The following is a 24,078-nucleotide window of genomic DNA, read 5'->3' on the forward strand; positions in this document are numbered from 1 at the left end:
CAGGGGTTAAGAGCACTGGCTGCTCTTCCAGAGGTCCTGAGTTCAATTCCCAGGAACCACATGGTGAGTCACAACCATCTGTAGTGGAATCCGATGCCCTTGTCTGATGTGTCTGAAGACAGTGACAGTGTACTCACATAAATAAAAAATAAAAAAATAAATCTTTAAAATATATATATGCTTTTATATATTTACATACTTAATCTTTTTTATACACACACACACACAAAAACAAACAGCGGTGCACCTCTACTCTCAACACTTGAAGACTGAGGCCCCCACCTGAGGGCAGCCTGGGCTATGAGTGAGAACTAAGGCAACCCTGCCTCAAGAACCAAAACCAAACAGACACCATGTCAGAGCAACTCCTATAAGCGATTTCAAAGCCATGGGCACTCTGCTTGAGGAAGGAAAAGCTGAAGCATTTACCCTCCTAGCCCACCCCGCGTGCCCACACCTCCTGTCCCTACCTCAGAGTCACCCTAAGAGACACATCTCCTTTAGAACACTGGAGGCCCAGGACTCCCTCATCCCCTGACCTCATATGACCCTGACTGAAGGCATGCAGTGCCTATTTGTGAAATTAAATGGATTCATAATCATCAAATTCCCCACCCTGTCCACGTGTGTGTCTGTCTGTGTGTGTGTCTGTCTGTCTGTCTGTCTCTCTCTCTCTCTCTCTCTCTCTCTCTCTCTCTCTTTCTGATATAGGGTTTCTCTGTGTAGCCCCGGCTATCCTGGAACTTACTCTGTAGACCAGGCTGGCCTGGAACTCAGAAATCCACCTGCTTCTGCCTCTCAAGTGCTGGGATTAAAGGCGTGCGCCACCACTGCCCAGCCCATCCATGTCTCTCATCATCATCTGTTTGTTGCTGTAACAGCCTGCCGGGCTGGCTTCCCCCTCGCAAGAGCTGTGATTAGAAGCTGCTCTTCTACGTTCATACACATACTACACTGGTCTATACAATGAGTTCTGGTTCTGGGCCAACCAAGGCTACACAGTAAAACACTGTCTCAGAAATGCACGCATGCACAAATGATCCTGTGTTTAGTGTTCCCTGACGAAGTCACCACTTGCACATGGACCCCAGGCCCAAAGCAGCAGCCAGAGCAACAAACAAATCCCTGTCACATTCACTTCCTACCTCGAGGGAAGGAGAGAAGCCGTAAACACTGAATAAAACCTGCTGAGAAAAATCAGGAAATTAGCCCTCGTTTAATTTTCTTTTTAGTTTTATGTGTTCTTTTTAGTTATATGTGGCTCGTATGCACGTTTGGGTACCATGTGCTTACAGAGACCGGAAGAGGGCATCAGATCCCCTGGAAATGAAACTCTACAGGGTTATGAGCCACTGTGTGGTTCTGAGGAATTAAGCCCTCATCCTCTGAGACCAGTGCTCTTAACCAATGAGCTGTCTCCCCTCAGCCCCATTTTAAATTACAAAAAAAAAAAAAAAAAAAGGTAAAAGTAGTGATTAGAACAGGGAAAAATAACATGTAAGAAGACCTTCTTCCAAACTGCTCAGTCAAACCTATGGCTCCCATCAATGGCCGCAGGCGGCTCCCTGGGGCCTCCACCTCCTCCACCTCCACGCTTTCCCCCATTTTCTCCATTTTCTTTTGATTTAAGCAATTGGTCCCATTAAGGTCCTGCAACCACTGCGCTGCCAAATCCCACAGTCACCTCTCCATCTGTCCCCACGCACTTGTCGTGTAGCTCTGACAACCTGAGTTCAGGCCCACGCAAAGGTGAAAGAAGAGAACTACTGCCGGGCGGTGGTGGCGCATACCTTTGATCCCAGCACTTGGGAGGCAGAGGCAGGCAGATTTCTGAGTTCGAGCCTGGTCTACAGAGTGAGTTCCAGGACGGACAGGGCTACACAGAGAAACCCTGTCTCAAAAAAAAGAGAGAGAGAGAAAGAACTGCTCCACAGATGTCCTCGGACCTCCATGCTTGTGCTGTGGCACATACACACACACACACACACACAAACCAGCTGGGCAGATGGCTCAGCTGGTGGAGTACCTGCCTACAAGCACAAGAACCTAAGTGGGGGAGGGGAGCGAGCGAGCTTGGAAGGGTGCTGGCCCCAAGTAAAACCTGGGCTCCGAGGCTCCCGGCTCCCATCTTTGACCAGGCAGCCTAGCCAATCAGCAAGCTCCAGGTATAGAGACACTATCTTAAAAAAACATGACTTACAATGGAGAGCGAAAGACCTCTGGACTTTGACCTCTGGCCTCCAGAGGCACCAGTTCATCTGCATACAGCTATAAGAAACACACAGATAGTGTGCGCGTAGACACACACACACAAACACACACACACACACACACACACACACACGCACGCATGCATGCACCATCAACAACAAAGCTTCTATCTTGCTTAGGACGTTATTGTTATGGACTGTCTGCTCTACCAGCCAAATCACCATCATAACTACCATACACATCCTGGAACATGGAAGTTATATGTGTGACCCTGACCTGGGCCGGCACGGGCACAGATGCAGCACAACAGAAAGCAGGTGACCCTTATTAAGCTTCAGTAAAACAACTGGTAAAAATAATGACACCTGCACCATAAAGATGGCTAAACAGGGGCTAGAGAGATGGCTCAATGGTTAAGAGCACTGACTGCTCTTCCAGAGGTCCAGAGTTCAATTCCCAGCAACCACATGGTGGCTCACAACCATCTGCAATGGGGTCTAATGCCCTCTTCTGGTGTGTCTGAAGAGAGCAATGGTGAATACATAAAATAAATAAATAAATCATTAAAATGTTTTAAAGACAGCTGAATAGGTAGAAGTACTTGCTCCCAAGCTTGATCCCTGGCTCTCAGACAGTAGTGGGAAAGAGAGACCCAACTCTAGCAAGTGGTCTCCGGCCGTGTATGCCATACCCCGAGCCCCTCCCCATGAGTCGTAGAAGACAGCTGTCGTGCCGTCACAGCCTGTAACTGCGGGTGGCTACGGGACCGACTCAGATCTGATTCTTTCCTGGCTTCGCCGGTGCTGTACAGAAGCAGTTCCAAGCAGGAGGCCATCAGCATTGGAGCATAGAAGGAAGCATGGAACTGCCTAAGGCGTGCCCACGACACAGTGTGGGATTACTTAGACCAGGAAAACCAACGTCCTCAGCACTCGGGATTGGCACTGGAGAAAACGCTGTCTCAGGAAGGGGAGGTGCCTGGGCCAGCTTCAGACGCTGCCCAAGAAAAGAGGCAGCAATGAGTGTGCTGGACAATTTCAGTCATCTGAGAGGAGGGAACGGCAGTCGAGAAAATGCCTCCGGAAGACTGGGATGTAGGGAAGCCTGTAGAGTATTTTCTAAATTAGTGATGGGTGGGGGACGAAAGAGCCCCTTGTGGTGGGACAGAGTTCTATAGAAAGCAGGCAGAGCAAGCCTGGAGAGCCAGCCAGGAGGCAGCACCTCCACGGCCTCTGCCTCTAGGTTGCCCAGCTGTCTGAGTTCTGCCCTGCCTTCCTCAGTGATAATCAGTACCTGGAAGTGTAAACTGAAATAAACCCTTTCCTCCCCAAGTTGCTTTGGTCATGGTGTTTCATCACAGCAATCAAAACCCTAACTAGGACAACCAAGGACAAGGAAGTGCCACCAAATACCCAGAAGCAGGGCTGCTGACTGGTATGTCAGGAACCCACACCACTGCAGAAAGCCTTCAAGACATCCCTGGCAGGTCCTGAAGGGGTTTGCCCAGCGCGCTACAGTCTACCCTCTTTCAATGGGCGTCTTTATTTCCAACAGCCTACCACAGCACACAAGGGAAGGGGCAGGAGAGAGGGGACTGCTGTTTTCACCCATCTAAGGGTCCTAAACTCTAAAGTTCCCTTGGGCTTTCTTCCTCAGGAGGGTGGGGCTTCGGATCTGGGAAGAAGGGTGTAAACGGGAAAGGGTCACTGTCTTCCCTTTCTAACAGGAAAACTTTTGGCTGAACAGGCGGCTGCCCAGTGAGAGCTCAGCCTTCCCAACGAGCAGCCATGGCTGAGTGGCTCCTTAGGCTCTGCCCAGTGAGAGGCAACCAACCAAAGATGTGTGTGACAACATCTAGGCTGTGCACGAAAGAGTCTGATCTCCCTTTCCTCTCCTCTCTGACTAAGTGCAGACACGCACTGCACAAGATGAAGCTGTATGCTGGGGAAACAGGAGACAGTGGCTGGCGCAGAGCTGCCGCACAGCCTTAGCCTCCTACCCAGAGAGCATCAGCAGTCATCTGCCTTAGGCACCTCTGCTGTAACCACCAACCCAGCCACAGCTGACTCCATCCCACAGCCGTCCTCTTCTCCCTGCCACTAACTGACCTGCCTTCTCCCCCAACAACCTGGCTACCCCCACCCCCACCACCCCACCACCACCCCCACCCCACCCCCAGTAACCTGCTCCCCCCAACCTGGCTACCCCCACCACCACCACCCCCCACCCCACCCCCGGTAACCTGCTCCCCCCAACCTGGCTACCCCCGCACCATCTCTCCCTGGTACTTATGCAATGGCCTCCTAACCTTTCTCTTTGACTTCCCTATTTCCCTGTTGATCTATTCTCTTCATGGAGAAGGGCGTCTTCAATAACATCTGTGTGCCAGCTAGTTTTAGTCAATTTAGCACAGCTTAGAGCCATCTGAAAAGTCCCAGTAGAGGGGATTGTTCTCGACAGACTGGCTTGCGGAAATGTCCATAATAAAATGACTTAAATGACCATTGAGGGAGGAAGGGCTCAGGCCAGGTGAGCAGCGGCGCCCTGGGCTATGGAAGGTCAGTGAGCAGCCCACAGGGCAAGCCAGTAAGTGCCGCTCTTCTATGGAGTCCACTTCAGTCCCTAACATGACTTCTCTCAGTGGTACAATGTGAAGAGAGAGTTGTCAGAGGAAGTAAATCCTTTCCTTTCCCCCAAGTTACGTTTATCACAACAATAAAACCCTGACCAAGACACCATGTAAGTCTCCTACTACATGTATTAGCACACAGCTTCAATCCCAGCACTGGGAACGCTCAAACAGGTGGATTCCTGACTTCAGGGCCTGCCTGATTCACAAAGCACATTCTGGGCCAGCCGTGGCCAGACAGTGACACCTGTCTCAAAAAGAAAACAAGAGCATGTATGAGCGTCACAGGCTGCAGGCTGCGCCAACCATTTTTTTTTTTTTTTTGTACCGATAGAAAAAAAAACAACAACTGCACATGGAGCCACGCAGAGTGCTGCATGACGGGACAGGGACAAGTAGGGCACAGTGGGTGATGCCTACAACCCAAGTGTTTAGGGGCTGAGGCAGGAGCATTGCTCTGGGCTCAAGGCCAGGGTGGGATACAGTAAGAGCCTGTGCAAAAAGGAGATAAGGACACAGCAAGTCAGTTTGCTTCGAGTTCTCTCCCAGTCCCGGGGAGCACCCCTGCCCTGCACGCACTGGGGACTGAGGCAGGCAGACCCCTCTGAGTCCAAGGCCAGCACGTGAGCGCCAGACAAGTTCAATTCTAACTACACGCTCAGCTGCCAAGTACAGGCCAGCTTCTGGGACCAGATCTGCCTGCCCTTGTGAACTTTGCTAACACACTTGGCTGTTGCCTTACAATGGAGAGCTGCTGACAGGACGCCGACCGCAGACACCCCTGCCATTTCCACCCCTCTCTATATGAAGGAACATTTGCTAAGGAGCTGAGGCAAAGCACAGCACGTGTGTTACACACTCGTGTGCAGGTGCATACCCCCACCCCAGCATGCATGTTGCACACTCGTGTGTGGATGCACACCCCTACCCCAGCACATGTGTTACACACTCACGTGCACGCACGCACACACACACACACACACACACACACACACACACAGGCCAGAGACCTCCCCTCGCACTGCTGTCCACTCCTGCTGCCTTCATTCTTGAGCCATGGTCTCTCCCTGAACCTGATGCTCCTGGACTCGGCTGACATGCTGGCCGGGATCTCTCGTCTGCACTGCTCAGCTCTAGGGCCAAGCCCTGGCACCACACGGGCCTTCTCTGCAGGTGCTGGGGACTCTGAACTCCCATGTCATCAAGTCATCAGGCCTGTGTGGCAGGCACTTTAGCAACTCTGGGCCATTTCTCCAACCCAAAGCATGTTTGTTTTTTAAAGGCACTTAAAAGGGCAACTGTGCGTAAGAGGCTGCTCAAAGGGACATCAGCAGGTGTAACCAGATTTGCACATGGGCAGGACTGGCCATATCACACACCAACTGGTCAACAGTAATTACACCTGCCACCGAGAAGCATCCCACCCCCAATACTAACATGCAGAAAGGACAGGAAGGCAGCCCAACGTGCAGGAGCCTGGGAGAACACAGGAAGAACAGCTCTGGCCACTGGGTCCCTCATACAGCAAGCCCCAAGGTGGCGGCAGAGTCCCTAGGAACAATCTGCCCCAAACAGCTCCCTATTGTCCCTTAAATTCTTCTCAAACTTCTGCGCTGGGGAGATAGATGGCTCTATGGTTAAAGTGCTTACTGTAAAGGTCTAAGGACCCAAGTTCAGATCCCCAGCACCCACAGGACAGCCACAAGTAAGGTAACGGTTATTCTTGGCTGTAAGTCTTACTATATCTGGAAGTAACCAAAACCCAGATGACTAGTGAGGGACTTTTTTCTGAATGAAATCATTTGGAGTGGGAAGCCCCACTTCTGACCTGCATCCCTGAGGTGAGGTGGGCAGAGCCATCCACCTGTAATGAGCCTCTGCTGGCAGCCTATGTAAGCACACGGAAGACGGAAGCTCGCTCTTGCTCTCCACAGCAAGTCCACTCCTTCACAGGTGTTCAGGCTACTTCCTCAGGATCCCAAGTGTATACAGAAGCCCAGCTGAGACACCCAGCCATGTGCACAGTAAGAACGCAAGTCCCGGATTCTTAGGCCTTCGGGCAGACTGCCACTGTGAGACCATGCAAATAAATCCTACAGAGAGGGAGGGAGGGAGGGAGGGAGGCATGGAGGAAGACACTTGGTCTGTAAGTTCTGTTTCTCTAGAGAATCCTGACTAACACACCATGTGTGACAACACACCTTTAACCCTAGTGCTGGGAGTTCATAGACAAGGAGAGCTCAGGGTTCACTAGCTGGTTACTTCAGCTAAAACGGTAAGGTCCAGGTCCAACGCTGTGCTGGCTCAAGTGAGAATGCCCTATCAGCCAGGGCGGTGGCAGTGCACGCCTGTAATCCCAGCACTCAGGAGGCAGAGGCAGAGGCAGAGGCAGAGGCAGAGGCAGGCGAATTTCGGCCAGCTTGGTCTACAAGAGTGAGTTCCAGGACAGCCGGGGCTATACAGAGAAACCCTGTCTTGGGGAGGGGGGGGGGGGGAACCAAATCCAAAAAAAAAAACGTGAATAGATCTCTGATTTCAAGACCATCCAGGTCTACACTGGGGGGGTGGGGGATGGTAGGGGGTGATTGGGGGTTGGGAAGATTAATGAAATTTATTAATTATTTTATTCTAATATTCCCCTCCATGGGTTCATATATCTAAATGCTTAGTTATCAAGGGCTAGCACTATTTGAGAAAGACTAAGAGGTGTAATGTGGTCTTGTTGGAGGAAGTGTGTCACTTGGAGTGGACTTTGAGGTTTCAAAAAGCCCACACCAGGCCCAGCATCTTATCTTTCTCCCCACTTGTCTAAGACAAATAAGAAATCCTATCTCAAGAACTAGGGTGACAAGCAAGCAAAAAGCCACCTCACATCTACCTATGGTCTTCATATATGCACACACAGGCACACACACACACACACACAGAGGTGTGCACACAATCACATACACACATGCAGGCACACATGAATAAAAGACACCTTCTAAGCAAAGTGTAGTGTCTCATGCCTATAGTCTCAGTTACTCAGGAGGCAGAGGCAGGTGAATCTCTTATGAGTTTGAGCTCAGTCTGTGGTGTACACACAGTTCCAGGCTTGCCAAAGCTACATATTGAGACCTTATCTAAAAAAAAAAAAATTGGGGGGGAAGGGAACTAGAGATGGCTCAGTGGTTAAAAGCACTTACAGCTCTTATAGAAGACCAGGGTTCAGTTCCTAATACCTACATGATGGCTCACAATCACCCATTAATATCTACACAGGCATACACATAAACAAAAAAACAAAATAAAAAGTCACCCCTGAAACTGAGCCCAGTTTTTCAATCCCTTCGGGCTGCTTTCTTTTCCCTATAGAGCATATCATCAAAAACACCTGATGCGCCTATGTATGTATTACCTGCTTCCTTTGAGAAAAGTGACACCCCCTGGAAGCAGTTCTCAGAGGTCTTGGAATGCAGCAAGCAAACTATCAGCCCGCAGAGTTAAATGCCCCAGGCAGACATGTCATTGGCTCACTACAGAAGCCTTCCTGCCTTCAGGGCTATCTAACTCGGTACCCTTGGTCCGCTGGTCCCCGCTGACCCTCTTCCCTACTCATTGGGGGTGCCAGTGTTCCTAATGGTGCTTTAGCAAAGGGACTGAGAACTCCATAATTAGGCTTAGACTGGAATACACATCCCACATTAAACTAGCTTACGCCTTGGAGCTGGAATGTAGTTCAGCTGGTAAACTGTTTGCCTGTTTACATGCCTTTCGGCAAGCTAATTAATTTCTACTAACCTGAATTTTCCTATCTGTAAAATGGAGATAATAATAGCAAAGGTGGTAAGGGAGCTCAGAGCTTACAACCAACAGTGAAAAAGGGCCAACAGGATGGCTCAGTGATGAAAAGCAAACACTGTTCTTGCAAAGGACCTGAGTTTGTCTCCTAGTACCCACATCAGAGGTCTTACAGCCATCTGTAACTCCAGGTCCAGGAACATCTATATCTTGTCTCTGAAGGCGACTGCATGTACACAACCCCCCCACACACATACACACACAGACACATACATTTAATAAATAAATAGATCTTTGGTGGGAGTAGTTAGAGATGAATTGGGAGTACAAAGGCCAGATGAGAATCACCAAGCAAATTCACTCTGTGTGTGTGTCTGTCTGTCTGTCTTTGACACAAGTTTCGTGTACTCCAGGCTGTCTTTGAAAGTCTGTCTGTCTTTAATCCGTTTCATGTATTCCAGGCTCTTTGAACTCTTATGTAGCTGAAGATAACCTCAAACTTCTTCTCCACCTCTCTCTACCTCCCAAATCTCAAATACAGGAAAGCATCACCACACCTGATGAAATAGGTCCTGGGGACGGAATCCAGGGCCTCATGCATGCTGGGTAAGCACTCTAACAACAGAGCTACCAGACTAACATACATTTTCAACAATCCTGAACAATTCATCTTGCCTTCTCTAATCTGTTTGTGTCCAATGCCCGAATCAACCCTGCCCTGACTAGAAACCAAGGAGTTGTCTCCTCTTCTCTTGGGCGTCACAGCTGATGTTAGAACCAGATTAAATTAGTCAAGCGTCCAAGCATGGGGCATGAGGGCGCAACTCTGGGGCCCCACCACTTGGGAGACAGAAGCAAAAATCTGCAAGGCTGAGGCCTACTTCATCTACAGAGTTCTAGGGCAGCCAGACAGCTAGGGCTACCATAGTGAGACCTCATCTCAAACAAACAAACAAAAAAGACAAGGCAAAAAGACAAGACAGAGCCAGGTGGTGGTGGGGCACACCTGTAATCCCAGCACTCTGGGAGGCAGAGGCAGGCGGATTCTGAGTTCAAGGCCAGCCTGGTCTACAGAGTGAGTTTCAAGACAGCCAAGGCTATACAGAGAAACCCTGTCTCGAAAAACAAAACAAAACAAAACAAATCCAAAAAACCAAAAAAAAAAAAAAAAAAAAGACAAGACAGACAGAAAACTTGGCGCCTCAGTGCTTATCCGCAGTGTGTGCTCACTACCTTACCGCTGAGGAGGCCTCAATCCATGGGGTAACAGCAGCCTACTCCTCTGTCTCCCAGTGCACACCACCTTCCTTTCCGCCAGTCACCTTAAGCCCTAAGTCTCCCTGCAGGGGAGAGATCAGTCTCTCTCACCGACAGAGCTGAAACAACTAATCTTTCAGACAGCTCTCCAAGATCTGGCTGATGACAGCCAGTGAGTGCCACAGGTAAACCATCTCCCATGATCAAGGCCCACGGCCTGGTGCTATTTTCTGAGCCCCTCGGTCTCATACCCAGCTCCCAGGACCCTTTCAGGATAACAACACAGCAGAACGTTTTCCTAAAGTCTTAATTAAGACCTAGTCCCACGAGGCATTGCTTCTTATGCCTCTGAGTGTCTCATGTATACCTTCACAATAGCACTAGGCACATTTGTACTGTACATTAGGATAATTCTTATGTTCCATTTTACGTGAGTGAGCATTCTGCCTGTATAGGTGTATGTGTACTGCATATGTGCCTGGTGCCTGGATAAATCGGAAGAGGGCACAGGTCCCCTAGAGCTGGAGACACAGTAAGAACGGAACCCGGGTCCCCTACAACAAGTGCTTCTAACTGCAAAGCCATCTCTCCAGCCCCAGTATTACACAGTTTAGAACCCTATCTGTATCACCCAATCTGACCCCCAAACTTCTAGAGTAAACCATCTGAGGCTGGGGTTGGGAAGAGTTGGTGCAGGAACATCATTACGCATGAGTCAGTCGGTTCCAAGAGCAGATCACATCATGAATGAACTCATACAAAACACCACTTGATAGGAAACTCGGAATATCAGAGAGGTCAATGTTAGCAGGATATTTATGTACATGCTGTAATCAATATATGGCCAACTGTTGAACAGTGAAATGTAATAAGGGGGGCTTTGGAATCAGGGGTCCTAAGCTTGAATTCTAACCATGTGACTTCTAAACCAGGTCACTTTTGCCAAGTGTCAACCTAATCTTTTTCCTCACCTATAAACTACACAAAACAGCTCTTATTTCATCACACTGTTTTACCAAATGAGACAATGGCTGCACCACGCCTGGCAAAGCGCAGACTTCTAAGACTTTGTAACTGTTAATCTTTTCCTACTTACAGAATATTACTCATCTGTAATCCCAGCACTTGGGAAGCTGAGGCAGGAAAATCACAAGTCTAAAATCAGCCTGGAATATATAGCCACACCCTGTCTCAAAAAAAAAAAAGGTGGAAGACACTGTATTAAAAATCAATAAGAATCCAAGGTCACATATGCTGCATTTGGAAAGAATACTAAAAGTCGGAGCACACCCCGAGTCCCAGCCAGCCACCTCTCAGAAGTAGGTCATAAAGGTTTAGAAAAAGAGAAAAGGAATGGGGAAAGGTACAAATCATTTCAAAGCAATTTCATCAGCACTGCTGAGAAGCAGCTTAAACTGCTCGCCCTCCTTACAGCACCACCTTGGTCCAAGAGAACAACACATGAATCGCTAGCTAGAGCATGAATACAGTGTAAACAATGATGCTGTGGAATGTAAGTTCTTCAAGGGGTTGAACTTAGTCACAGCAGGACTCACCACCATAAATCACTACATAAATACACAGCCATGCAGATAAACAATCCTTTCAAATACACAGAAAGAAGTAAAAGAACTCAAGGTGACCGATGAGAGAGGGACCTGGTCTGGTTAAACCAGTTTTTATTCTTCTAGCCTGTATTCACAAATATTTTCATTTTGTTAAAATATGAAATTCTGATCTAATCCAAGTTCTTAATTTACAGTGAGATCACTTCAGTGCCTTTTAATTCTGAAATGTATCCTTGTACTGTCAGTACAACAGGTGTTATATTTATTTTAACCAAATCAACATCACCTACACCATCTGTGATACAAGTTTCTACTACCAGAGTAACCAAAAAAAAAAAAAAAAAAAAAAAAACCCAAACATCTTTGAAAATATCTTTGTTGAGAAACGCACAGCTAACTCTGAATTAAGGAAATTGGATTAAAACTAGGCAAAACTGGTACACACTCAAGACAGAGGCAGGTATGTCTCTGTGAACAGGAGGCCAGCCAGGACTACAGTGGGACTCAAAAAAGAAAAAAAAAAAACTTTATAAAAGAGATTTTTATTCTGGCTTCTAATGAGAATAAAATGACCAGCAATTGTGCTGATACTGTGGTCAGGACAACTAATTTGTTGGCAATCCCTTTATACTAATCCTGCTTTAGTAAATTTAATTTTTCATATACATTTTAGTGTTCTGTTGACCTTGAAAAAAATGTCTTCCATCTTCCACAAAGGTTATACATGTTCCTTTTATGGTCACTAAAAGAGTTACACCATCTCAAGAACTGGGCAAAATAAAGAGATACCTTCTAGATTACACAGTATCTTTGACCAGTCTACACACTTTGGTGGTTTGAAAAAAAAAATTAGTGAAGACCAAATCCGTAAAGGCCGCTAAACCAAGAACTATTTACAAATCATAGTACTTTTTTAGAAGTAACGCACTACTGAAAAACACAGATTATGTTTCTTTAGAATGAAAGGGAAACATGAGGCTACTTTTTTAAACTACATAAAAACCAAGTATTTCTAAATCGATCTCCTGCTATTTCCTGAAACTGCTCAGGGCTTTTCTGATTTAAGATTACATCCAGGGCTGGAGAGATGGCTCAGTGGTTAAGAGCAATGACTGCTCTTCCGAAGGTACTGAGTTCAAATCCCAGCAACCACATGGCAGCTCACAACCATCTCCATAATGAATCTGATGCCCTTTAATAAATAAATCTTGAAAAAAAAAAAGGGGGGGAGGGATTGTGTTGTTGCAATTCTTCAATGCTATTAAAAAAAAAAAAAAAAAAAACCCAAGCTAGCTGGCTCAAAATTAACAATTCTGACTTAACAACTAAAGTATCACAGGTCACAGGATTGTTTTTTCCCTCTACCTGACCCTTCACCCACGTATGTGCATGCTCCATCCCTGGAGAATTTTAGTGACTAAACATGAGGGGACCAAAGCCAAAAGTGGAGCATGGGCCTCTTCCAACCGACCTGATGACAGATGACGACTACTTTCGTAATACTGCAGGGGAAGCTTGCATGAAGCAGTGGAAGAAATTAAGCCAGCGGGGGTCTTGAAAAGAATGCTTTCAATTTGTAAAAAACGACGGGGAAAAGTCAACTGAGTCACAGAAATCCCTCATTCCCTAACTGCTTCTGCCTTTCTGACAATCCCACGCAGTACAGCCCAAGTTTAAGGCAGAGAGGTCCTGACAAAAGTAAAATAATATAGAATACCAGAAGTCATTAGGAATCTCTTAAATTAGCATAATTTAACTGGAATCCTTTCAACTATTAAGGATATACTTTTTGTTAACGTTAAATATCAAGGAATTTGTAAGTACCTCACAAACACAAAGGTACCTTTGACCAATTTATACAATGAAATGTCCACATGTATCTGGGATTTCAAATCCTTCCTTTTAAGACAGCCACTAAACATTATGATTTTATGCAAAATCATTCTTTAAAACCCCCGAAGACACAGACACATACAATATACCACAATCTAAACCATGCCCCTCTTTCTTGAATACCCTTTTAAAAAGCCTCAACACCTTCAAAATGCTCTCCCCCCACCCCACCCCACCCCCCACCCCAGCCCCGTCTTCAGACCCTAAAAGAAAGAAATGCGAGTGGAGTTCCGAATGAAGAGACAAGAGAGAATAAAGAAGAATAAAACGAGAGGTCCTCTTCGGGGTCTTGCATTCTCTATCTCCGGGGAATTTTAGTGATCGAGTAAGCACACTGAGACGGTAGCCCCAAAGAGGAGCAAGGGCTTCTTACAATACAACCAACCTGATGATGAATGACCACTTTCATTATTATTTCATTATTCTTGACAATGCCATCTCCGTTGCCTCCCCAATCCCAAAAGCCCGACACCACTAGGGCAAAAATCGTCCCCATCCAAAGCGCCAAAGAGTTGCCAAGTAATCCTTTCAAGGTGCCCCCCCACGCCCCAGCCTCCTCACCTCGTCAGCGCTCAGCTCCTCCATCGCTTTCCTCTTAATGGTGAAAGGCGTTAGAGAGATCCTTCAGTTCTTGAGACCAGGGCGGGAGCAAAGGAGAGTGAAGGTATCTGTCGGGCTGTCTGGTTCCCCCAATGGGGGAGGTTTCAGAATTGCATAGTCAGAGGTTAAAAACTAAGAACACGAGGCACTGAATCGCCTTGGCTTCGGTCGCTCGGACAGCCCCAGCCTCCTCCGGCTGCAAGCGCCCAGAGCGGCCGCCTCTGGCCACGGCCACTGCTACGGGGTCCTCTCCAGGCGCCACTGACTCCCCTCAGCTTCCCAGGTTACCCAGAGCGGGCGGCGCGGTCTCCAGCTCGGCTCGCGCCCGCTGCGCGCCGTGTCTTCGTGGCGGTGACGCGGCGGCTGCGTTTTTCTCCCGCAGACCCTGCTCCGGGAGGGTCCCACCCTCGGCCCCTGGCGGGAACGGCTCCACTGCACACTGGATGCCCCCCGAGGCGCGGCGACCCTCCAGCAGCGCAGGCAGAGCCCAGCACCGTACCGGGAAGCCCCTCCCCTCTAAAAGCAGGCCAGGCTCGCCCCGCCTCCACGCAAGAACCCTGGTGGGGGGAGGGGAGGGACGGGACTGGCGAAGCTCTCGCTGTAAGCGTAAATCCTCCTACCCCTCCAACCCTACTCTTACCCCCTCGCCCCACCAAGTATTATTCATCAAAACAACAGGGCGGCCATCTTTGAAAGGGATCACGTGACCCTCGTTAGGGAGGCGGGGCTTCTGGCTCCCGGACTCGCCAGCCAATAAGCAGCGGGCGTCGCGCCGCCGATTTCCTCTTCGCTTGCATCCTGTCCCCGCCCCCTGCCCCACCCCCTCCCCCCTAAGCGGCGCCAGGCTGGGGGAGGGGCGAGAGGGGCTGCTAAGCTGAGAGGAGAAGGAGGCGGGGCGGGCAGTCACCATGGAGACTGCGCGGAGGCGAGGGCGCGGTGGGCGGGGCCCAGGTAGGATTGCTGAGGGTAGGATGCGCCAATCCGAAATGGCCCTTCCCGGGCGCTCGTCCGCGCCTTTGGTTTCGGCGGTGCTGGTTTGTTCCCATGTGGCTCCCGCTGTGTAGTGACTTGGGAATCCTCCAGGATGCTATGAGCGGGCCACAGACATTAGGAGAACTGAGGAATCAGAAACACATTTGCTTTCTGCAGGGAGCATTTAGCACCACTCTGCAAATACCTTGTTCCACTCTTTCCCTCCCTCAGGAAAACCCAGGAAATTACATTAATTTTATTTTACCTTGTTCTTTTAGAGAGGCGCTCTGCTTTGAGTGTTCGAGTATTGATAAAATCTGAAAGTGCTGGTGAATGAAAGACTCAAATTATTGAGAAATGTGTTGAACAACGATTCAGTAAGCTCAGAGAGACAACAAAAACTTACTTTACAATAATATATAAATATAAATTGAAAAATCTAACAGTACCGTTAAAATCCAGATATTGCCACAAAGTATATATTGTATGGCTTACAAAAGCCATAATCATCTCGTTCTTAATTGTTCTGGAGACAGAATCTTGCTATGTATTTCAGATAGCCCCAAATTTTAAATCGTTTTGCCTGAACGCTGGGGTATGCACCACCATCACAGATTACCCAACTATAACATAGTTATAGGGTCTCACTGGCCTGGAATTCACAGAGATCTGCCTGCCTCTGCCTTCCAAGTACTAGGGTTACAGTACTGGCTACTCTTAGCTAGACTGTAATCTTAAACATTCCACTCTTGTTTAAAAGAGTTACAGTTGATCTTAGCCAAGGGGACAAGAAGTGACTAAAATAGTTACAATTTGTTTGCTACATGCTAAAAATGGGAACATGACTACTAGATATGCAAAGAATCTGTGAGTAAAATTAAACTGCTGCCAGCTTTTCAGGACCACATTCTACTTTCCAGGAAAGGAATTCTGTGTAAGCCATTTTGGACCCTTAATTACACTGATGCCAGTTACATTGTCTTTCTAAAAACATCGTAATTGCCTCTTGGCCTCAGATTAAGTCACAGTTTAAAGTATACAATGGCTTTAGGGTAGAGTTCTTTAACATCATTGCTCTTTAATGTCAGAACATTTTACTCACCCAAGAAAGAAACCATCCAGCACATTAAATGTCCCTCCTCATCCTCCCATTACTCCCTATAGGACTATAGGTAAGGCTTCCCGGCCTTACCTATTCTACACATTTCACAGCGAATAAATGGAACATTCGCTAACTACTCCTGCAGTGCCTCAGCTCCACTGCTTTCCATGCTGCAGAAAGATAGTTTTCCCTCCTTGAGGCCTTGACACTTGCTGTCTCCTTTATCCAGAAAGCACTTCTCCTGGACTTTGAATGGCTTATTCCATCATAGTTTTTAGGTTTTTAGATTGGATGTAGCTTCCTCACTGATGCTTACCAAGTATATGTGCCTGTATGTTCCCGTATGTGTAGGTGCATCTAAGTACGTGTGTGTATGTGTGTGGAGGACAAGGGATAATCGTGGGTGTCATCTCAGGAACATCATTCACCTCTATTGAAACAGGGTCTCTTACTGGCCTGGAGTTCACCAGTGGGGTTAGAGTGCTGGCCAGTGAACCCTGGAGATCCCCCTGTCTCCGCTTCCCCAGCTGTGGCCTCGCAAGCCTCCACGCCTAGCATTTTTACGTAGGGTTTGGTGTTGGACCTCAGGCCCTCATTCTTGCAAAGTCGGACATCAACTTGTGGAAATCGGTTCTTCCTTCCGCCATGTGAGTTTTGAGGATCAAACTCAGACCAATAGGCTTAATGGTAAGTGCCTTTGCCTACCTTGGTGCCTACCAGAAGGACACATCTTTTCCCTTTGCACAGGACTGGGCATACAAATCAGTGGTAGAATGCTTGCCTAAGAATTCATGAGGCCCCTAATTCACTTCTTTAGGACAGAAAATAATAATAATAATAACAATAATCTTCCCCAAATATTGCTTATTTCTCTTGAACCCTTTTTTTAAATATTTTATTTATTTATTTATATGAGGACACTGCAGCTATCCACACACTAGAAGAGTATATCAGATCCCATTACAGATGGTTGTGAGCCACCATGTGGTTCCTGGGAATTGAACTCAGGACCTCTGGAAGAGCAGTCAGTGCTCTTAACCGCTGAGCCATCTCTGCAGCCCAAGGCTTCTTTTATATGTAACTTTATTCTAGCTCTCTGTCTTTTCCCCCTCGTCTGTCTGTCACAGGCAAGGTCATGACTAGTACATACCTTAACTGACCAGCTCACCTGCGTCTTGTGTAGGGCTTTGCCCATAATGCTGTGTGAGCGGTTCACAAATACAAGAGCAGAACAGGCCTTGAGTCAGCCACAATGGCATTATTTCCTGGGTTTAGCAACCACAGAAATCTATCGTTAGGCACAGCCTCACAGCCCTGTGGAGACCAAGCTGAAGCCATACAGGAGCAAGTCCAGGAGCTAACACTCCAAGGCGTGAACTCCGTCAGAGGCAGTACATCCAGCGATGGTCTGAAACCATGCCAAATTGTCCAAAGGGCTCCCTTGTTCTTTAACAGGCGTGCTGCCTCATTTTTCTATAAGAAGATTAAAAGTCTACAACAAAGAGCTGGAGCAGTGGCTCCGTGGTTTGGAGTGTTTATTCCCCTCAAATGGGACCTGCATTCAGTTCCTAGTACCCACCTGTGGGGGCTCACAACCGTCCGTGGTTCCAGTTCCGGGAGATCTGGTGCCACATCCTGACCTCAGCAGGCTTGCAATAAATATGGCCTGTGGCGCACACACAGACAGACAGACAGACAGGCAGACAGATATTCTCATTAACATACAAGATACGATGATTCTTCCCAATCTCACTGTGGGCCGGGCAGATGGCTCAGTTGGCAAAATCACTAGAGCTGCAAGCCAAACAAGCCAAGGCTCAGCCTCAGAACCCAAGGAAAAAGAAGTGTGGCCGCTCATCTGTCATCCCAGGACTCCTGCTGTGGAGCGGGATGCAGAGACAGAGAGTGGGCCAGGGGCTCCAGGAGCCGCTAGCCTGGAGCATGCAGTACAGGAGCCTGAGAAACAAGAAAGATCCCGCCTCTTCCACAAGGTCAAAGGTGAGAAATGACTCCCGAAAGTTGTCTTCTGAGCTACACACATACTCAAGGTACACATATGTATACACACATTCATAGCAAATCTTTTTTTTTTCAAGACAGGGTTTCTCTGTGTAGCCCCAGCTGTCTTAGAACTCCATCTGTAGACCAGACTGACCTCCAACTCAGCAGTCCAGCTTCCTGTGCCTTCCAAGTGCTGGAATTAAAAGGGAGCCACTATCACCCAGCTTTAAATTAAAAAAAAGAAAGAAAGAAAGAAGGAAGGAAGGAAAGAAGGAAAGAAAAGGGAATTTTCTATTGAATATATTCTTTATTTACATTTAGAACATTATTCCCTTTCCCAGTTTTCCCCCTCCCAGAAAACCCCCTATCCACCCTCCCTCCCCCTGCTTCTATAAGGATGTTCCTCCACCCAACCCACTCCCACCTACCCTCCCTCGATTTCCCTTCACTGGGGCTTCTATGGAGCCTTCATAGGACCAAGGACCTCTCCTTCCACTGATGCCCGACAAAGCTGTCCTCTTCTACAAATGCATGTGTACCCCTTGGTTGATAGCTTAGTCCCTGGGAGCTCTGTGGGGTTTGGTTGGTTGATATTGGTGTTCTTCTGATGAGGCTGCAAGCCCCTTCAGCTCCTTTAGTCTTTTCTCTAATTCCTCCACTGGGGACCCCGCACTCAGTCCAATGGTTGGCTGCTAGCACCTGCTTCTGTATTAAAAATAAAAAGAATTTTAAGCAACACTTTTATTTTATTTCTTCCTTCAACCACAATCCTATTTCTCTGTGATTTCTTTCTCTTCTTTTCTCTGACCCCTTTTGTGGTTTTGAGACAGGCTCTCATGTAGCCCAACCTGGCCTCAACCTCTGTATGTATCTGAGACGAGCCTTGAACTCCTGCTCTGACTACATCAATCCCTCAGGTGCTGAGATTATAGGCACACAGCATGATGCCTGGCTTTCTCTGCTTGCTTTTGTCACAGCCTCTTCGAAGACCTGTCTGTACTTGACAGGTTAAGTCCATATATAAACTCTGCTCCCTGTCTTGCGTCCAAGTCTGCTCTCTCCATAGACTCTTCACCTCAACCAGGGGACAGAGCTTCGCCTGCCAGCTAATTCATACAAAGACAAGACATCCAGAACCTCCATTCCTTACTGACAGGCGAGCCTGTGAGACAGAGGGCCAGGGCATCAGTGTCAGAAAAGACAAGCAGCATCTAGCCTGGCACCCTCAGTTCCTACTTCTAAGGTCAATATATAGATATGCAGGAGGCTGAGGCACATGCACACAACACGCACAGTAAAAAAAAGAAAGAAAGAAAGAAAACCAATTACTTCTGGTTTGGAAGGCATAGCTTCTAACAGACGAACACAGGCAAACACCCTTAAGGAAACCTACACAGCAATTTTCCTTGCGGCTATATTTTCCAATTTCAAAACACAGGAGTTTGTTCTTCTGATTTTTCAAGACAGGGTTTCTCTGTGTAGCCTTGGCTGTCTTGGAATTCCCTCTGTACACCAGAGATCCACCTACCTCTGCCTCCCGAATGGAATGCTGGGATTAAATGTGGGCACCACCGCCAATCAGCTGGGAACTCATTTTTATAATCCCTTGAAGATGGGAACATTTTGACCCTGATTTCAATTTATAGCCAAATGAGTTGTGATGGTTTGTATATGCTTGGCCCAGGGAGTGGCACTATTTGGAGGTGTGCTGGAGTAGGTTGTTGCTGTGGGCGTGGCCTTGCTGGAGTAGGTGTGTTGCTGTGGGCGTGGCCTTGCTGGAGTAGGTGTGTTGCTGTGGGCGTGGGCTTTAATAGTCCCAGCTGCCCTGGAAGCCAGTACTCTTTCTCCAAGCAGCCTTCAGATGAAGATGCAGAACTCTCAGCTCTTCTTGCACCATGCCTGCCCAGATGCTACCGTGCTCCCTTAATCTGGTATCTTCTAGAACATAGAATTCAGCTCTAATCTACTTCCTGGTGTCCCTTTAATTGAACCCTTGAATCATATATTTTGTATTTTTCCTTTCTCAACTTGCTCCTTTTCATTAAAATGTTCTTCATAAAAGTGAAATTTTATTAACCACACAACAAAATTTACAGCAGACTGTTTTGAGACTTATTTTCAAAGCAATTAATCTACATCTCTTCACCTTAACCTCAGGCAGACTTTTTGGACAATGGCAAAAAGCACCCACATTCTTCACCACAATACTACAAAAACAACCTCTAGGTCACAGACTGAAATTCTTCTCCACTGAAACCTCTTGGGCCAGGTCTGCATAGTTCAAATCACTCACAGCAACAAAGTCTTCGATATTCCTTCTAGGATAGCCCATTAAGCCCCACATAAAGCATTCCAGTACTTTCCAAATCCAAAATCCCCAAATCTACACTCTTCCAAACAAAAACATGGTCAAACCTATCATAGTAAATCCCACTCCTGGTACCAACTTCTGTCTTAGTTAGGGTTTTTACTGATGTGAACAGACATCATGACCAAGACAACTCTTATAAAGAACAACATTTAATTGGGGCTACTTTACAGGTTCAGAGGTTTAGTCTATTATCATCAAGAGGTGAGCATAGCAGCATCTTGGCAAACATACTGCATTTTTTTAACATTTATTTTGTGAGTGTATATGTAGGGACATGGGCATGCCTCAGCATGTACCTGGAGGTTGGAGGACTTCTTTCTGAGGGCGAGGCTCTCCCTTAGTACTACGGGTTCTGAAGATTAAAATCAGCTTGTGAGACTGATTTTATGACTGAGCCATCCCTGTGGCCCCTTTCCTATAACTTGATCTCCTGATCCTCCTGCGTCCACCTCATAAACTCTGGGCCACAGGTGTGGACCTCTCTGTTTATTAGTGAGGGTGCCTTTACTTTTTAACACAGTCTTGTAACCTTGACTAGTCTGGAACTCATTACATAGCTGAGGATGACCTTGGATTCCTGGTCCTCCCCCTCCTCCTCCCAAGTGCTGATCTTCCCACTCCTCCTCCCAAGTGCTAGATCATATTCTGATTAGTGGTAATATTCTGAATCAATGTATACATCAGCTAATTTGCCTTTGCTGTCACCATGATGTGTTATGATTATATCAGTTCCATCAATGTCAACATCACAATGTAAATTAAACACAAATTTAAATCATTTGTTTCACGTTCTCTTATTACTTAGATTATGAAAAAGTTTAAAGAATTTACTCATTGTGCCTAGTCATAATAAATTAGTGCTTTTGGTATGACCTAAAAAATTTCCTTTTCAGTGTCAGAATAATATATATTGAATTCATCATTCTTTTTATGGCCCTTCTTTCATATTCTAGGAACCTACAAATAAATGCAGAACTGAATTCAACCTAAGCAATCATGATAGAATAGCTTCATGGGGCTGGGAATGGGCTGGGTTGGCAGAATCCTTGCCGTGCACGCAATCCTCAGGCCACACGACGGAGGCTCGGTAGCACAGGTCAGTTATTCCTGTCCACTCAAAGGGTGGACGACGGAGAACCAGAAGCTCATGGTCCTCTCTGGTTACAGCAGGTGCAACGACAGTGCTATGTGAGACCTTGTCTCAGAAACAAACAAACCAACAAAATAGAGAGAGGGCTGAGATGGTTCACTAGCTATGAGCATGCAAGAACCCAAATTCCACTCCCAACACCCACATCTGGTGACTCATAACTGCCCATAACCACAGCTTCAGGGGATCCGGCACCCTCTTGTGACCTCCACAGGCACTCACATGGGACTCTCACATGTGCTTACATATATGTGCATGCAAGTTCATGTATGCATAGAGAGACAGAAGTGAATATGTTTATTCATTACAGGTATGCGTGTTTTGCCTGCATGTATATGTGTTCTCAATGCTCATGCCTGGTACCTGAGGAGGCCAGACCGCACCAGATCTGGAACTGGAGTCACAGGGAATGGAAAGCCCCCATGTGGGTGCTGAAGCTGAACCAGCTCTCTGGAAAAGCAGACAGTCTTCTTAATCCCTGAGCCATCTCTCCAGTACTCGAAAATATTGAATTTTAAAAAAAAAGTAAGTATGTGTGGGGAATTCGCACTTTTAATCAAGCCTGGGCCACAGGGCAAGTTCCCGGACAGCCAGGGCTCCACAGTGAAACCTCTCAAAACAAACAAATAAAAGACTAAACCTATACGGTTCTCTTTTTATCTGCAGACTTCCTTTTCCTCTTCCTTTTTCCCCTTGTGAACTCAAGTGTAGCTGAGTGGTGGACATTTGTCTAGTTTACATGAGGTCTTGGGTTTGATTTTGAATGCATGTCTAAACACACAGAGTCTATACACACAGAAAAGAGGAAATAACTCTAATGTAGAAAATAGGAACCATGAAGCCCGCAGGATGGCTCAGTGGGTAAAGGACTTGCCATGTGAGTTTGGCAACCTGCATTCAATCCCCAGAACCCACATAGAGATGGAAGAAGAGACCTGACCTACACACACACACACACCTCACACACACACATACACACATACCTCACACACACCCCTCTTTCACACACACCTTACCCATATACACACATGCCTAACACACACACCTCATACACACACACAACTAAGATATACATACCTCACATATATACCTTATACACACACACCTAACATACACACACCTCACATACACACTTTACATACATATCTTATACTAACCTTACACATACACCTCACACACACACACCCACACACCTCACACACATACCTTACACACACATACACACCTTACACATGCTTCTCATACGCACACCTCACACACACAGCTTACACACAGCTTACATACACACATACCTTATATACACACAGATGATGAAGGTGAAGATGATGAGCCAGGCGGTGGTGGCGCACACCTGTAATCCCAGCACTCTGGGAGGCAGAGGCAGGCGGATTTCTGAGTTCGAGGCCAGCCTGGTCTACAGAGTGAGTTCCAGGACAGCCAGGGTTATACGGAGAAACCCTGTCTCGAAAAAACCAAATCCAAAAAACCAAAAAAAAAAAAAAAAGAAAGAAAGAAAGATGAAGATGATGATAAATAAAGTTTAAAAACCTATAAAACTCATGAACTGCTTTTGGGGGTGTAAATGGGGTGAGCATGGTGGGAAGCAGGCTCTCAACCCCTTAACAAGTTAGACACAGAGTTACTATGTTACCGAGATTTAACTCCTTGGCAGATATCCCAAAAAACTGAAATCAGATCTGTGAGCAGAATTTAATACATGAATGCACACTGTAGCCCCGTTCACAATGGTTGAAATGTGGAAGTCATTAAACGGCCATCAACAGATGGTGGGCCAGCCATTTGTTGCCTTGCTATAAAATGGAATATCACTCAGACGTCTCAGACATAAGGTAAATGGAGGACGGACGCATGCTACAGTGCAGACAGACCTTGAAAGTGCTGTCCTCAGTGGAAGAACACATGTGTTCCTTGTATGATCTCATTTATATGAGGAGTCAGAATAGGCGAAGCCGTAGACAGACAGTAGGTTGGGGTTGGGAGGAGCTCTGTGGGATCTTATTGAGTCCAGAAGTTCCCATTTGAGGGAATGAGAAGTTCTTGAAACCTGTATGGTGACTCGCGCCTATAAGTCCATGCCAGCATTCCAGAGACATGCAGAAAGATCTTGAGGGAATTTTGCTATTTTCCAGTTTTTTGTTTGTTTGTTTGTTTTGTTTAGACAGGGTTTCTCTGTGTAGCCCTGGCTGTCCTGAAATTCTCTCTGTAGACCAGGCTGGCCTTGAACTCAGATATCAACCTGCCTCTGCCTCCCAACCACTAGGACTAAAGGTGTATACCAGCATGCTTGCAAAATCTTGATTTTGGAGGTGCAGTTTAAGGATGTGAATTTGGTTATTGGGTAAAAGCATATATTTAAAACAAAACAAAACAAGCTGGGCGGTGGTGGTGCACGCCTGTGATCCCAGCACTCTAGGAGGCAGAGGCAGGCAATTTCTGAGTTCAAGGCCAGCCTGGTCTACAGAGTGAGTCCCAGGACAGGCAGGGCTACACAGAGAAACCCTGTCTCGAAAAAACCAAATCCAA

General features: G+C 47.0%; 2 protein-coding genes across 3 annotated transcripts in view; one reads left to right on the forward strand and one right to left on the reverse strand.

The window, feature by feature from the left end:
- The window catches only part of Ube4b (ubiquitination factor E4B), a 101,951-nt gene extending 87,303 nt beyond the window's left edge, over window positions 1-14,648 (reverse strand). Inside the window, exon 1 of one of the 2 annotated variants that reach the window (XM_052178177.1) lies at window positions 13,900-14,648. In XM_052178177.1, the coding sequence (XP_052034137.1) occupies window positions 13,900-13,923 (24 nt within the window). In that variant the 5' untranslated portion in view covers window positions 13,924-14,648. The remainder of the gene's footprint in view (window positions 1-13,899) is intronic. The other variant, XM_052178176.1, reaches the window with a different exon arrangement.
- Window positions 1-24,078, forward strand: part of Lzic (leucine zipper and CTNNBIP1 domain containing) — an 85,168-nt gene that overhangs the window by 1,630 nt on the left and 59,460 nt on the right. The window lies entirely within an intron of this gene.

Source organism: Apodemus sylvaticus, chromosome 3, assembly GCF_947179515.1.
Source record: "Apodemus sylvaticus chromosome 3, mApoSyl1.1, whole genome shotgun sequence".
Classification (NCBI taxonomy): Eukaryota; Metazoa; Chordata; class Mammalia; order Rodentia; family Muridae; genus Apodemus; species Apodemus sylvaticus.